Source organism: Cervus canadensis, chromosome 8 (genome assembly GCF_019320065.1).
Source record: "Cervus canadensis isolate Bull #8, Minnesota chromosome 8, ASM1932006v1, whole genome shotgun sequence".
Classification (NCBI taxonomy): domain Eukaryota; kingdom Metazoa; phylum Chordata; class Mammalia; order Artiodactyla; family Cervidae; genus Cervus; species Cervus canadensis.
The window spans coordinates 32,078,183-32,094,535 of record NC_057393.1 but is presented as its reverse complement, the minus strand read 5'-3'; the positions used below and the strand labels follow the sequence as shown (position 1 = coordinate 32,094,535).

Here is a 16,353-nt window from a genome sequence, read left to right as displayed (position 1 = left end):
TAATAATAATAAGTTCCCCTTGTGCTCCACATTGCAACACTTAGAATTTTCCATGGCTTTCACAGACACCAGGTGCTTCCTTGCCCCTCTGCCTCTCTTCATGTCTGCAGGGCCCAAAATGTTTCACCCAGCCATCCACTCATTTCCATTGCTGTTCCCAAGAAGCAAAACATAGATGGACAAAATCAGGCCATTTTCTAACCCAAATCACGAATCTGTGTGGCTACCTGAGGGCACTTTTAGTTCAGTTCAGTTCAGTCGCTCAGTCGTGTCTGACTCTTTGCGACCCCATGGACTGCAGCATGCCAGGCCTCCCTGTCCATCACCAACTCCCAGAGTTTACTCAAACTCATGTCCATTGACTCAGTGATGACATCCAACCATCTGATCCTCTGTTGTCACCTTCTCCTCCCGCCTTCAATCTTTCCCATCATCAAGGTATTTTCCAATGACTCAGTTCTTCCCATCAGATGGCCAAAGGATTGGAGTTTCTGCTTCAGCATCAGTCCTTCCAGTGAACACCCAGGACTGATCTCCTTTAGGATGGACTGGTTGGATCTCCTTGCTGTCCAAGGGACTCTCAAGAGTCTTCTCCAATACCACAGTTCAAAAGTATCAGCTCTTCGGCACTCAGCTTTCTTTATAGTCCAACTCTCACATCCATACATGACTACTGGAAAAACCGTAGCTTTGACTAGACGGACCTTTGTTGGCAAAGTAATGTCTCTGCTTTTTAATATGCTGTCTAGGTTGGCCATAACTTTTCTTCCAAGGAGCAAGCGTCTTTTAATTTCATGGCTGCAGTCACCATCTGCAGTGATTTTGGAGCCCAAAAAGATAAAGTCTGCCACTGTTTCCACTGTTTCCCCATCTATTTGCCATGAAGTGATGGGACCAGATGCCGTGATCTTAGTTTTCTGAATGTTGAGCTGAAAGCCAACTTTTTCACTCTCCTCTTTCACTTTCATCAAGAGGCTCTTTAGTTCTTCTTCGCTTTCTGCCATAAGGGTGATGTCATCTGCATATCAACAAACCTATTACTTACAGAATCTTATGATAACAGCAACTTCAGGGGCCACATAAACTCCCTCCTCCCACTCAGAGCCATTAAGTCACATGCACCACGGTTGGTCTAGCATGTGCCCTCCAGGAAAGCTTCCCCAGATCTCTCAGTTAGACTCTGTGCCCCCCGTCTCTGCTTCGACAGCACTCAGCTCTACCTGGCCACTTGCCGGGTCATATTAGGATCCACTGTCTCTCCCACTGCACTGCATCACAGGGGGCAGAACCACGATGGCTGGATATAGCTCCAGCCCTGGCATTTATCGCTCAGTGCAGGAAAGCCCACGTCCTCCTGTGTTCCTCAGTGACAGGCACCAGCACCCTCAGCGCATTTCTATCCAGGAAGGAACCAGCTTCCCCGACAGATGATCCTTCTATTACTGGACAGGTCTGACCCAGTTCAGTACATTTACTACGAGCCTTCTCTGTGCCAGGCACTATATGAAGCATCGTGGGAACAGAATATGAAGAACAGCTCCTGCCTTCAAGGAACTCAGGTCTCCAAAAGCCCAGAATCAGTCCTCTCCTTTCCTGTCATGGGTCCCAGAAATACAGAAACAAGGGTCCTCCTTCCTACACCTCGAAACAGGTACAGCCAGCCAGGGAGTGAAAGGAGACATTGTCAACACACTCACTACAAATTAGGAGATGGGATTCGTGACATAAATAATCTCCAGTGACAGAAATGTTATGGCAGCCTGGGGCAGGCATGTGGGGGATTGACTCTTAAGTGGCAGGAGAGAACTTTCTGGAGTGACGGGGATGTCATACATCTTTTTTTTTTTTTTTTCATACATCTTAATTGGGGTGTGAGCTTCAGGGATGTAGCAATCTGTCAAAACCTATCAGACGGTACACTTGGTAGAGTTGATTTGAGGAGAGACACAAACCCAAGTGTCCGCACTGCCTCTCACTGCCACTCACTTGCGGGCTCATCTCAGCCCCAAGTCACCATCTTTCCAAATCTCTGTTTCTGCCAGTAAGAGTAAAACTCTTACTTTAAGCCAGAGACAGGGGAGCTCCCTGGCTGAAGCAGGCGTAGGAAAGCTGGTGTCCTCAGACCCCCTCCCCTGTTCACAAGGACCCCAAGGTGCCACCACTTCTGCTGAGTCCCAAAGAGCTCTGACTGGCTCTGATTCTACACCGATCTCTACTTCAGACTAAATATATCCCCCCTTTCCTCCAAACCATATGGTTTCTAGACTCGTCTGGAAAGAGGCGGCTTGGGAAAGCGAAGCAGAGACCAGGAGGAGGGCCATGTCTCTCCTCTTCGCGTTAGTTCATTCAATGCAGCACACACAGTGAGTGTTCAAGGCTGCCATACAAGACCCCTCATCAATGGTCAATTTCAGCTACATTCAAGTGCTTTATAAAGCCTGGGTTACTGGGGCATGAGGTTTCCACTAAGTCCCAGGGCTTTTCACCAGCAAGAGGAAGAAGGCCCTGGCCCGAGACTTCCAAGCAGTACAGTACCGCCTAATGGGTCCTTGTGCCCAGGACAATGGGGAATGGGGGAGGGAGGTTACATTTTTAAGGCTTCCTCTCCTCTGACCAGCACAGCTTCCATCTCTGCTTCCAGTAGTTGCCTACATCTAGGAATAGGAAGAGCCTTCTTAATACACACACATTTCAGTCTCCACAGTTTATAGCAACATTTTTATCCACATGAAAAATACAGGACACACCCTACCTACTGTGAATTCATTAACTTAAAAATATCTTGATGGATCACAACATGGACAAACCCTAAAGGGCAGCACCCCCTCTGGGAGAGACGGACAGTGCTTGACACACACCCTGAGCAAAGTCCTCTTGGAGGAACCTCATCGCCCCAGGGCTGCAGGCCATAGGTACTCTCCAGTGAGCTGGACCACGCTAAGGATTCCCAGAGCCAGCCATGAATGGCAGGAGCCAAGCCCAGAGAAGCCGAAGGATAAACCTGTCACTGCTTTTTTCTGCCCTCGCCTCCACTCCCCATGGTGGTCTCAGGACTAAAAGAAAAGAGGTGATATGACCACAGGAACTGATGGAGTTGAGGAATAGGTTCTGGGGAAGAAAGAATAGCCTTGGACTAGAGCCCCAGGAGTTGTGGGGAAAAAAAGCAACATAAGTCATATATGTAATTTAATATTTTCTAGTAATCACATTAAAAAGATAAAAAGAAACAGGTAAGATTAATTTTAATGATATAATTAATCTAATATACTAAAATATCAAGGAATGAATATAAAATTAGAGACATTTTTATATTCAAGTCTTTGAATTCTGGGGTGTATTTCACACTTAGAGAACATCTCAATTTAGACTAGCCCCATTTCAAGTGCTCAGTATCCACATGTGGCCAGAGGCTACCATATGGGGCAGTGCATGCGGGAGAGCAACAAATGAGGATAGACTTTCCCTAAGCCCGGCAGTCGGCGGGGGGGGGGGGGGGTATGGTGTGTTTCAGTGGGCACCAGCCCTCCTGGGTCTGAACACCGTTCCTGGAGGGCACACCATGCTATCATCCCAGAGCCAGCACCGGGCATCACTGGAGAAAGTCCTATGCAGACCTGGGTCCCAGCTAGGAGCAGCGCAGCATCGTGCACAAGATGCCACATGGGGCTTGAGGGCCAAAGCCAGACTGTAGAGGACTTGTGTTTGGCTCCCATGGTTTGTTGGGGTTTTTTTTAAGTGTCATTGTATTTTTATTTTCCTTTATACTTGGCCCTGTTCTTCCCAATTCACCCCTCCCCCAGTTTTGCGGACTTATTAGGAATTTTTCCATCATGTGATATCTCCCCTTTATTCTCATCTGTTTGGCTGTTCATTTGAAGATAGCCAGTGGGAGGAACTTGTATTACAATTTGTTTTTGGTTTTCTTTAATATTTATTTGTTTAATTACAGGTCTTAGTTGAAGCATACAGGGTCTTCAATATTCGTTGCAACATGCTGGATCTTTAGTTGCAGCATGTAGGATCTAGTTTCCTGACCAGGGATTGAATCCAGGCCCCCTGCATTGGGAACTCAGAGTCTTTGCCACTACACCACCAGGGAAGTCCCTTCCATGGTGTTTTTAAATCTCTCAAAGTAGTTGTTGTTTTCATGACTTTACACTTCCTTCCTGGCTCCTATAGACATTGGGCTGTGTGACCCTGCTTAAGACCACAGTTCTTAAAGTCCTGGATGTTAACCTCAACTCTACCACTTTTTAGTTGACAATGGATACATTAAACTCTTCATATGTGTCTTTTACTATAAAATTGGAGTTAAGACTACTTCACAGAGATGCATGACTTTAACGAGAAAAGGAATTAATTGGCCAACACAAAGCTAAGTACATAAGCACTCGAAAAATTGTGGTATTAATTTTTCATTCAGATGTGAATTCCTTAGAGCCCCTACTATATTCCTCTTCCAGTATTGGAAAACTGGCAAGTACATGGGCAGGAGAAGCTCTTAAAAGCATCCCCCACTTTGGTGCCGAGGAATGGCTTCCACACTTAAAATTTTAAGACAGTCTGTTTCCCTTCTTTGTTGCCCACGGATATGGCTCTACTGAATTAAGCATTCTTGGGACCAAGGCATTGAAAACTTTAAAAGACTGACTTTCAATAATAAAAGGAGAAAGCTAACAAGGACACCAAGGGCCCCTGCTACTAATCTGCACACTGGTTCCAAGGCCGAAGACTGGGGATCTGGGCACTAGATGCTTCCAATGAAGGATAAGATATTAATGATCAACTAGGATCAAGACCTGGCCAACCGCTCAACCCCAATTTTTGTTTTTGCTTTTTATAGGGAATTTAAGAGGCTAGGACATAAAAGCAGCACCTAACAAACCTGATGGTCCCACCACAGCCCTCTAGCCTAGGTCTCAGGCTTCTTCACTATTCACACTCTCTGTGCTTCTAATTCAGGAATCTGGGGGGGGAGGGGGGGGGCAAAAATGGGCCGCCTGCCATGGGGTACAAAGGCCCTGGAGTGGGAGAGAGTCAAAGACTCCTCCCAGGTCTCTCTCTTCCCACCTCCTCTTCCCGCTGTTTAATGCGTCTGCATCTTCATTCCATTCTGTGACTCAGTGATTAATGGTTATGTGCTCAGCACTGGACTAGACATTTTGATCCTCTTCCTATTTTTCAGAATAACTCCTGTCCTACCCCTTTTCGTTTTGCATTACTGAGTTTCCCATGTGCTGTTAAGAGTCCCTCCACACTTTAAAGGAACAGAACTAACTCCTTTTTCTACAGCAAACAATATGAACTGGTCCTTGGGGGATGAGGAGAGAGTGACAGACGGTCTGAGCAGCACCTTAGGGAGCTAACACGGCTCAAGAGGAACACACAGGCAGGTAACGGAGCAAAAACAGAAGAGTTTTTTATTTCTATTCTGGATGTAACTAATTGTTATCCAAAATAACCATGTCAGCATCAGTAAGCAGCTGATTATAAAATGTGTCCTTGGCAGAGACAGAGAAAGTTAACATTTAATGAATACCTGCCATCTGCCAGGCACTATGTGAGGCTAGCGGTGCTCAGTATTTAGTGGTCAAGGACTCCTCTGGGATTCTTATGGAGGCTCTGAAATCTCTCCCTTAGAAAAATTCAAACATACACAAAATTTTACATAGAATTACAGGAGCAAAAGATTCCTGAAATCACAAACTCCAGATTAAAACCTTTGTGCTAAGCCCTTAAATGTGCCTCTTGAGCATGGCATCATTGAGATGGTTTCGTTCCCCACTCCCTTACAGAGTGGGGAACATGCCCAAGCCCACATACGTAAGTGACAGAAACAACATCTCAACCAGAGTTGTCTAAACACTACAGCTTGCTGGCCGAGATGAAAATGTCACTTGGTTTTTACTGTTACTATAACCATCCCTCCTTATTTTTAAATGAGGAAATAAAGATTATGTGAGAAACTGAAATCTGGGCAAAGCATTCTAGACTCAGCCAAGTGAAATCAGGAAACTCAAAATTCCCAGAGGTTCCAATCCCATGTCCTATCAGCCAAAAAAGCCCTACTCCCCCTGAACCCACCCACCCAGCTGGAGAGCAAGCCAAAGACACACTGTTCTTAGGTGTCAGAGTCCTCAGAACAAGAGGCCATCTCTGTCATAACAGCTCAAACTTGAAACAAACAATTTTTTTAAGAGGCAACCTCTCTTTAAAATAATCCATCAGTCAAATGTAAATGAAGAGACTGGTCAAAGCCAATAGATATGAAACAAAAGAAATTTAATTTCCGAATATTACATGAATATAAAAGGAAAACAATACATGTTTCTTTACAGTTACATATATATATATAGGATATAGTTGAATAAGAATGAAAAAATAAAAAATGGTTAGACAGTTACGAAACCTTGCTTCTCTTGTTGAGCGAGCTTAAGGGTAGGGAAAAGGCAAGCCTTGCTGTGAAGAAAGGACCCTGGGGCAGGAGTTTTTCCCATCCAGTTCTGCTGGTCCCCCATACATGTCTGGGTGAGTGCTCAATGGCTCTTTAGCATCTGCTGTGGCCTCGCACACTCCAGTTTCCATGGTAACCCAAGCACTCAGGCTATTAAGTCTTAACTCCACCTCCTCGCCAGCCCTCCCATCCGCTCTCCACCTGTGGAAACGGCTCAGCATGACCTGCAGAGGAAAGCCAGCTCTCCCCCAGTGAGTTTTAAAGCGGATTAATTACCACTGGTCTGAAAAGCTTGTGCATCTTAGAAACCCGAGTCTTCCCCAATTCCTACAGCAGTCCTGCCAACTGCTGGCATCCAGCTTTGGATCCAGGTCCTGTCTTCGGTACCAAGGCTTCCAGATGGATGCGGCTCTCTCCTGGGGAAAGGAATTCTACTCAGAAAAGACTTCAGAATGAGAGCCAGTTTCAAGCATCTGTGTGAGGCTCTGCAAGAAGTAAGGAAGCAGATGAAATAGAGAGACCACTCTGCAACCACAGGATCTCCTGGAAGGCGGTGTTTTAAACCGTATCCTAGCAGAGGTTTCTATGAGGAAAGCTCAACAGAAACACTCCTGTTCCAGAGGAGAGAATGGCTCTGCTCTGACACTCTGGAACCACTGGCTTTCTTACAAGCCAATAAAACAGCCACCGCTGGAACACCCAGTGATCACCACAATTAACCCCAAACTGCTCTGTTTCCCAAGGTAGCCCATTGTCATTCCTGACCACAGAAGAATTATTCGGGGTAATGAGCTGGTGGAGGGTCAACTACAGTTTCAGTTATGATTCACGAGGTACCACCTCCTTGACTGTGTTTTGGCACTCAGGTACAATCAGTATCATCCAATCCTCTTTCACTGCTGCAATGGAGTCTTTCAAAGCAGGTACACTGCACCGCTGTACCAAGTTAGAAAGTTAGAAAGTCCAGTGCCCAAGGTTTTCACTGATTCAACCAGGATAGCTCACCCAGTGCCAACTGATCTGAATTAAGGAAGTGGTCTGCATTTTTTATGCTTGAGCCCACACAAGATATACTGCCCCACATTAATATTACATCAAAATCCACTGCAACTGACCCCAGAAAGAAAGGAAATTTTAAAAGCAACAAGAGGCATTTCCAAAGAAATTGTTTCAACATGAAAAACAAACATAAAACAGATTTTTAAAATATTACGTATTTTTTAAATTGTTAAATACTGGCTCAAAAATGCCTGCCCACCGAGTCAGAAAGGAAACACAACCCTCCTGTAGCAAATGCTTAAAGGGTCTTTGTTTTTGCATTCTCCGTAAGATTCCACAGGATTAGAACAGTTACATATTATAAGGCAGAAATATATGCTGTTTATTTCTCAAATTTGGATTCCAACTAGATCACAGCTTCTGTTAAAAAACAAACAAGAAAAGACCTATCATACCCTTACAGCAAGGGAAATCATATTTAATAAATACTTTAATGAAACACACATGCCCAAATACCCACATAAACTGCCCAAAGGGGCAAGCTATATAGAAGCACATGACAGAAATCTCTTACCACCCCAGCCCCAGAACACTAGCCTGGATTACTAACTGCAGTCAACCAACTAAATCTCATATAGAACCTCCCTCCAGTAGAACCACAGAACCAACTCGATGACAAGGAGGTATGAGGTCACTGCTCTGCTCCCTCCACCTGTGCCAGACCACGTTTAGCAGACCACACCACTCCAGAATGAGACGCTTAGACAAACTAAGAAACAAGTACTGAGTTAAGGGAAGATATCGCCTGGTCATACCACAAGGGGTCCCTGTTTGCACTCACTGACAGCTGGTGCAGGACATTTTATAAGGAAAAAACTCAAATAGAACCCTATATGTATGAACTTGCTAATAAGTATTTTTTAAGAATGACATAAAACTACTGTAGAAAAAGGGACTTTTGAGCAGCTTTATACTCCTAACCATCTATTATTTACAATCTATCAAGTTGGATGGCCAAATTTTCCATTTTTCTCCACTACTGTTGTTACGGCAGCAGAAGAAACAGAAAATACAGCGGACAAGACTGACTTCCAGATACAACAGCAAACTGTGCTCCCCAGAATCATCTTTTGTTTCAGCAATAACACACCATTTCAACAGTTTAAAAATAGGGCAGAAGTCATAGTTTGCTGGGCAACTGCCTTTCCCCTGAGGCCTGACTCAGCCCCAGCACATGGGGTAAGAATGGTCACACATCTAACAGAGCAGGCATAAAACAACACTCCCTCCTGCCCCTGCTGCTCTCTGGACAGTGACATCTCACACTGGATCAGAGCTTTGCCACTCTCCTCAAAACACACGTGAACATCCCCAACCCAGTCAAAGCTCCAGCCCATCTCCAAACTACTCCTGGTGCCCACTGTGACAAGCAAAGGGGCAAGCCAGCAGCTGCCCGTGAACACAGGTGATAAACCACAACTGCTTCCAAACAAGAACATTCTTTCCTTTAAATCTCTCAATCCTGCAGAGACAGATGCTCAGTTCCTTCCTCTGACTCCAGCTTGCTCTCAGGAGACGGTCCAGCCTGCACACCTGATCCCTTAGAAGGATGAAGGATAATCTCATCCATCAGGAGTCATCCTGGCCATAAAGCCGGCCCCAGCCTAATCCTACTCCAGAGCTTCCACTACATACAGGTACTTCAGCAAGCCTCAAGTAAGCTGTTGGTGACATGCCTTGAGTTACAGTGACTGGGCACAGAAGGCACCACATTGGCACCAGACATGTTTTAGGTGAGAGGAATCTGAATGAATGCAGGAGTTCAGCAACCATACGACTATTCTGACATCACTGAGGAAAGAGGAAGACAGGGAGGGAGACAGAAAGGAAGGAGGGAAGAAAGGACACAGTTTAATATCATTTGCTAAGATACTGCATCATTCAGAATTAGTCAATACTGCAGGCCAAATACCTATAATCTCAGGCCCAAGAAATCATAAAAAAAAAAAAAATTCCCAGGAAAGCGATAAATTCTTTGGACACAAATAGGTACTGAGGAGTACAGCCTCATAAGACAAAGAGCTTAAGATGAAAAAGAGAAAAGACATCTGGCTTAGAGCCCATTTCAATTACTTATCCAAAATATGGCTTTTAAAAATATAAGAAAAAACAAATAAACAAAACAATACCCAACATATCCCCCAATACTATCAAAACAGAGAAAAGTCCCAACTATCAGTTAAAAATAACATCAATCCACTAGATTGACTGCACTTTTTAAAAAAACCACTGCAGTTGAGCACAGACTTCAAATTTTCGAAACACAGAACCTGCCTAAAGAAACACATGGAACAGGCAGGGGAGCCTGCCGAGTTCTGCTCATTGATGTGCTGTGTGTAAGCTGGTTTGGCGGTTTAGTGGTTTCCCCAGAACATTGTTTTTAAAGAGAGAGAGAGAGAGAGAGTTGCTAGCACCGGTTCAGTAGGCAGAATCTGCAGACATTGCCGCTGAGTGAGGTTAGAGGTATCAGTTGAGTCACAGGATTAGTTGGCTTTCACAATTCAACACGCAGCAAGCGAGCTGCAAGTCCCAGCTCTTCTGCGGGTGGTCACGGCCCCTGGCCCACAGAAGAAAGAATTCTGGGTGGACAACAGGAAAACTCTGGATCCTTCAGAAGAATCCTACGCTGAAAGAGAAAAAGGAACATTAAACACATTTATAAATATTTCTTTCTGCAAATATCCCACCTAAAAGCTAGAGAAATCTATACTTAGTATTTTCTACAACCTGAGGGTAGAGATCAATCTGTTGGATCATCTAAGAAGCAACAGAAACAGAGAAAAACATCTACTTCTGTTTTACTGAGTATGCCAAAGCCTTTGACTGTGTGAATCACAACAAACTGTGGAAAATTAAAGAGATGGGAATACAAGACCACCTGACTTGCCTCTTGAGAAATCTGTATGCAGGTCAGGAAGCAACAGTTAGAACTGGACATGGAACAACAGACTGGTTCCAAATAGGGAAAGGAGTACGTCAAGGCTGTATACTGTCACCCTGTTTATTTAACTTATATGCAGAGTACATCATGAGAAATGCTGACCTGGATGAAGCACAGGCTGGAATCAAAATTGCCGGGAGAAATATCAATAACCTCAGATATGCAGATGACACCACCCTTATGGCAGAACGTGAAGAACTAAAGAGCCTCTTGATGAAAGTGAAAGAGGAGAGTGAAAAAGTTGGCTTAAAACTCAGCATTCAGAAAACTAAGATCATGGCATCTGGTCCCATCACTTCATGTGATGGGATATCAATGTATCCTTCAAAAATAACTTATGCTTGGGGAATAGATGGGGAAACAGTGACAGACTTTATTTTGGGGGGCTCCAAAATCACTGCAGATGGTGACTGCAGCCATGAAATTAAAAGACGCTTACTCCTTGGAAGAAAAGTTATGACCAACCTAGACAGCATATTAAAAAGCAGAGACATTACTTTGCCAACAAAGGTCCATCTAGTCAAAGCTACGGTTTTTCCAGTAGTCATGTATGGATGTGAGAGTTGGACTATAAAAAAAGCTAAGTGCTGAAAAATTGATGCTTTTGAACTGTGGTGTTGGAGAAGACTCTTGAGAGTCCCTTGGACAGCAAGGAGATCCAACCAGTCAATCCTAAAGGAAACCAGTCCTGAATATTCAATGGAAAGACTGATGCTGAAGCTGAAACTCCAATCCTTTGGCCACCTGATGTGAAGAACCGAGTCATTTGAAAAGACCCTGATGCTGGGAAAGATTGAAGGTGGGAGGAGAAGGGGACTGCAGAGGATGAGATGGCTGGATGGCATCACTGACTCAGCGGACGTGAGTTTGAGTAAACTCTGGAAGTTGGTGATGGACAGGGAGCCCTGGCGTGCTGCGGTCCATGAGGTCGCAAAAAGTCAGACACGACTGCGAGACTGAACTGAACTGAACTGCGGGTCGGAGAGTCTAACTGAGAATTGTTTACTCTCTACCAAGTAAGCATCATTTTGTTCTCTTGCCCTAATCTCACTTTATTAAATCATCTGAATGGCAACAACACTACTTTTACTGAGTGTGTATTTTGTGCCAGGTGTTGCTGAATTCTTTATGTACACTGTCTCATTCACTCTCACAAAAAACTGTGCATGAAGTAATGTTCTTGCCATTTTATAAGTAAAGAATCTGAAGCCTATACAAATGAACTTGCCCTAAGATATATAGCTATTAAGGCTGTGGACTAAAACCAAGTCTAACTGAACTCAAAGCTCATATTCTTACCACCACTACACCTCTCACCAGCAAATGTTTACTAAATGCCTACTGGATGCAAGGCCATCATTACTGTGCAGAAGAGAAGGGGCGGGGGGTCACAAATATATTAAGTTTGGCCTTTGTCTTCCAGAAGAGAAACTAGCTAAAGAAGTAAGACAAAACATATGAAGTAAATAACTAAGATAAATCACATTAAATGTCAACATCTTCGCAATGTCAATAAGAGCTCAAAGGAAAAAGTACATGTCTTAGTTAGCCAAAGAAGATTTCACAGAGGAGGTAGGGTTTAGGCTGGGCTTTGAACAATGGCTAGGACTCTGACTGCTGAAAATAATGCCCATTAATACATAGGTGCTAAATCAGCAGTTCTCATCAGGGAGGGTTTCTGCCCCCTCCCCTGAAGGGGATATTTGGCAATGTCAGGGGGCAGACACTGGTTGTTACAACTGGAGGAAGGGTACTGGCATCCAGTAGGCAGGGGCCAGGAATACAACGAACTCTCACACAACGCACAGAACAGCTCCCCACAACAAAGAATCATCTGACTTAAAATGTCAGTAGTGCCACCTGAGAAACTCCAGGCTAAATACATGTCTTTGGGAATACACTATTGATGATGATAATAAAATTGCATTCTCTTCTTCAAAAAAATATTTGTTCCTTTAATAAAGTGAAAGTGAAAGTCACTCAGTTGTGTCCAAGTCTTTGTGACCCCGTGGACTGTAGCATACCAGGCTCCTCTGTCCATGGGATTCTCCAGGCAAGAGTACTGGAGTGGGTTGCCATTTCCTTCTCCAGGGAATCTTCCTGATCCAGGGATCGAACCCAGGTCTCCAGCATTGCAGACAGACGTTTTACCGTCTGAGCCACCAGGGAAGTCCTCCTTTAATAAAATCAACATCAAAAAAAAAAAAAAAAATCTAGTACTGTGTTCATTGTGTAAAAGAAAGGTGGCAGGCACTTGGATCTGTGGAAATGGAGACTAGACATAGCTCAGATCTGGAGCTGCAGGCTGAGGAAAGGGAATCAGAGAACAGAACTGAGCTGCATAAGTAGACCAAACACTAAGGGGACAGGCATGGGGGGAGGACACGGACAGGCAGAGCCTAAGACAGAGGGAAGAAAAACATGAAGAGAGGGAAGGGGAGGCGGACGACAGTAAAGCACTGCAGAGATGGAAAAAAATTAAACAGGAAGGAGGAGAAGGAGAATAGTGTGAAGTTATGACACCCACAGGTGTTCCCAGACAGAGGAAGTGAACAGGGAGAAGGTAAAGTGAAAATACCACTGCCTAATCCAGTGGGAGGTCATTCATTATCTGTGGGCCTCCACTTTTCTGAATCACTAACATTTTTGAGAATCTTAGAAAAACTATACATTCTCTCTTCCAGAAAGATGTTCATAGGCACCTACACATAAAACTCCATCAATAATACCAGGAACTTTATTAGAGCCCTTAGGAAGTCCACAGCAAACAGGAAGAATCCCTGCTCTAAAACTTCTTGGTAAAATATTTAACTAGCTTATTTTTTTAAAGCATTTCTTTCTTCCAAAAATAAATCTAATTTCCTAGAAAAGAATAAAGATTCATCTGTAAGGATTGGGCTTTTGTTCTCATTCTATTGTTTATGCCTCAAACAGTAAGTATGCTTGTATCTCAATGGTAAAATGAGCATATCAAACCAGAAATTACTTCATCTGCCATGCAAGCCTTATAGAACCAGACCAAGTCTTGCCTAGTTTTCCTTAGTAACAATTACTGCTGCCTGTTAATGCTTTAACATCACAATGTGCTTTCAAAACATTGTTTTAATTGAGACTCATTAGAAAACTAAGAAGTAGATACAACTATTAATATTATCTCCATTTTTGGAGGAGAAAGTGGGCTGAGAGGGAGTGGCTGGTCCTAACCACAGATCCCCCGGCCTTTCCAGTGAGCCATGTGGCTTCCTCAGAGAAAAGCACATCAGTCGGTGCCCTCCATCAGCTGAGACTTGGCCAGTCAGCAGTCTCAGCACTAAATTATCCTTTCTACCCTAAATATCCTTAAAAACATGTTGTATGATCTGATTTCCAGAGTCCTTTAGCATGAGCTCTTTATTTGGAAAGCCTAATTGAATAAACAAAGCTAAAGTCTACACAGAAAAAGAACGCAATTGTTCCATGTTTGCTAAGCACCTTCTTAGCTCTCCTGTACTTGGTTTCACAAGTTAGTTTACACTTGCTTTTAATTTGCTTAACACGTACTCTTAAAATATCTTTCCCATGTGTCCTGTCTGTCTGAGGATTCAGGGACCCTGTGGGTCTGTGTTCACAGCTCTGCCCTCAGCACCTGGGACAGTTCTGAGGAGATGTTCAGTAACCATCTGCTACATAAACTCCAGGCCTTCTAATTTTTACATCACTTCCAACTACCACCATACCACAGTGGGAATTCAAAACCTGCTACTGACTGACTAGATGCAGAAAGAAACTACATTCACTAAGACATACAGAATAAGTACAATTAGTACCTTTTTTCCCCTCTTTCTTCCCCTCAGGCCATTTCAGTCTTGTTGGTGTCATCATGACAGCTGGAGAGCCAGAAAATAACTGTAACAAGAAAATTTTAGAGTGGTTTAAATGTCATTCCTATAAACAGATTTTGCTAACAGAGGAATTATTTACTTGTTCAATTTCAACATGAAGAGTTTTACCAACTTAGTTATATCTCATTAATCTTCACTGTTTTACTGCTGGCTTAATGAAGTAACCATTCCTGGAAGGATGAGTCCATGGCTAACGCAGTGTCAAGCAGGCCTGGCTCAAATGTAACGCACCCTGTGGGCTCTCCCAATACGAACGGCTCCCTCCAGCACTTTATGTGTAGAGCTATTTCACTGCATTTGTCATTTCTGCCTGTAACTGGCTATGTCCTCCCTGAACTTGAAATGTGTTTGTTGAATGAATCAATGAAAGCCTACAGAAAAAAGACAATCAGCATAAATGAAAAGATTGAGAAAAAAGGCTGAATGGCCCAAAGAAACACAGTAAAACAAATGAGGGCATATTAATTTTCTTCTTTTCTACAGATGAACACATACAGAGAAAAAGTACAAAGAACAGTATCTTACTAAGTTCATATTTTCTTTGCTGGCTCTCTTCAATTCACCAATGGCTACAGAATCCGGAGTAGGGTACTTGTTTTTCTTTTCTGACACCATCTGATTTCCCAGGACCTTCCGCTGATTTAGGAAAAGAAAATATTTGATTTATAAACAGCTACTACATCTGTATTATATATATCTATACTGGCCTTCAAAACTACAGTTTCTTAAGTTAAAAAAAAAAAATCTCAGCTCTCTGATAAAGTCCCACAGGCATCTTACACGAGAGGTCAAAGCATGTTACTAAAAAACCTAAGACCACTGCCTTGCTTTAGGTGGTCACTATTCCTCTTTAAACTATCTAAAGGACTGAAATGTTAAAAGAAACTTTATAGTTGATTTAAACCAACTAACATGGGCCAATTACAATGCTTCTGAGGCCATAAAAGAAATGCCAGTTACCTACCAGTATAATTTTTTTCCCTAAAGACATGTCTCTGGCAGCTTTTAAGAGTCCCTCCTCCCCTCCCTACTAACAGACACTTAAGACAGGGTCCACTCTAAGATTTTGCTTCCGTGTCATGTCTCCCTCACACAGGATTGGAAAATTCGGAAAAATTCTCTAAGAGCTCCTATTATAACCACAAGAGGATACAGGCCTTCTTAAAAGGGTCATGTGACCATACTGACATTCAATGCAAGACTAAAAGCCCTTTCATCTCTGAACAGCTTAGGAGCTGATGTAACCTACTGTAACAGCTGACAGTGACAATTCTACCATCTTCGAAGAAATCTTCTCTTTCTTCTCCTTAGAGAATAAATTTGAATTCCAAAAAAAGAACATATCAAAACTAGAACATTAAACTTTACAATATAAACATCAGCAGGAATATTCTGATGCAATAAATCATTTACATAATAGGAATTTTGGAGGAAATAAGTCTAGCCAAAAAAAGGTATCAAAGCAGGAAAGAAATCAAATAGCTAAAACACAGAAATGCTGGAAAAATAAGGCCACTCCATCTTCCTTTCAGAAGTCAGATATCACCTCATAGTAAGCTGAATAGGAGATGCCAGGAGTCACAGGACTAGCTATAAAGCTTCCACTGAATTTTTTAACAGACCTTTCACTATTCCTTTGCTGTCAAGCAGAAACCTACATCTATTATTAGCTTGAAAGTCTCCTCATTTACAACAAAAACACTTAACCCTTCTGTCCTGTGAAACTTGTTAACACTGTTTAAATTATTGTTCTGATGTTTTCTCCTGATAGAATTATAAGCTCTTTTATAATTCTAAAGTTTTAAATTCTCTCTCAGTAAAGAAGAGGGCAGATGCCAAGAGAATATTATATTCTTACCTTTCAAGCAACAGTTAGCAATACTTCTAGAACCAACAGCAGAAGAACTCACTATGAAGAAAAAACTATACCCATCTAACTTCAGTTAAGGAACATTTGTTTGACTAACACAGAGAAACATTTATTTAACTATTACTTTTCTTATTATCAATCATCTCTA

At 42.9% G+C, this 16,353-nt stretch overlaps 1 protein-coding gene across 4 annotated transcripts in view; it reads right to left on the bottom strand.

Moving 5' to 3' along the window:
• Positions 1–6,265: 6,265 nt before the first annotated feature.
• The window catches only part of ARHGAP19 (Rho GTPase activating protein 19), a 60,870-nt gene continuing 50,782 nt past the window's right edge, over positions 6,266–16,353 (bottom strand). For 3 of the 4 annotated variants that reach the window (XM_043475989.1, XM_043475987.1, XM_043475991.1), the window contains exons 10-12: positions 14,861–14,971; positions 14,261–14,339; positions 6,266–10,134 (exon numbers count right to left, since the gene is read on the bottom strand). In XM_043475989.1, coding sequence (XP_043331924.1) covers positions 10,124–10,134; positions 14,261–14,339; positions 14,861–14,971 — 201 coding nt within the window. In that variant the 3' untranslated portion in view covers positions 6,266–10,123. Of the gene's footprint in view, positions 10,140–14,260; positions 14,340–14,860; positions 14,972–16,353 lie in introns of all 4 variants that reach the window. The other variant, XM_043475988.1, reaches the window with a different exon arrangement.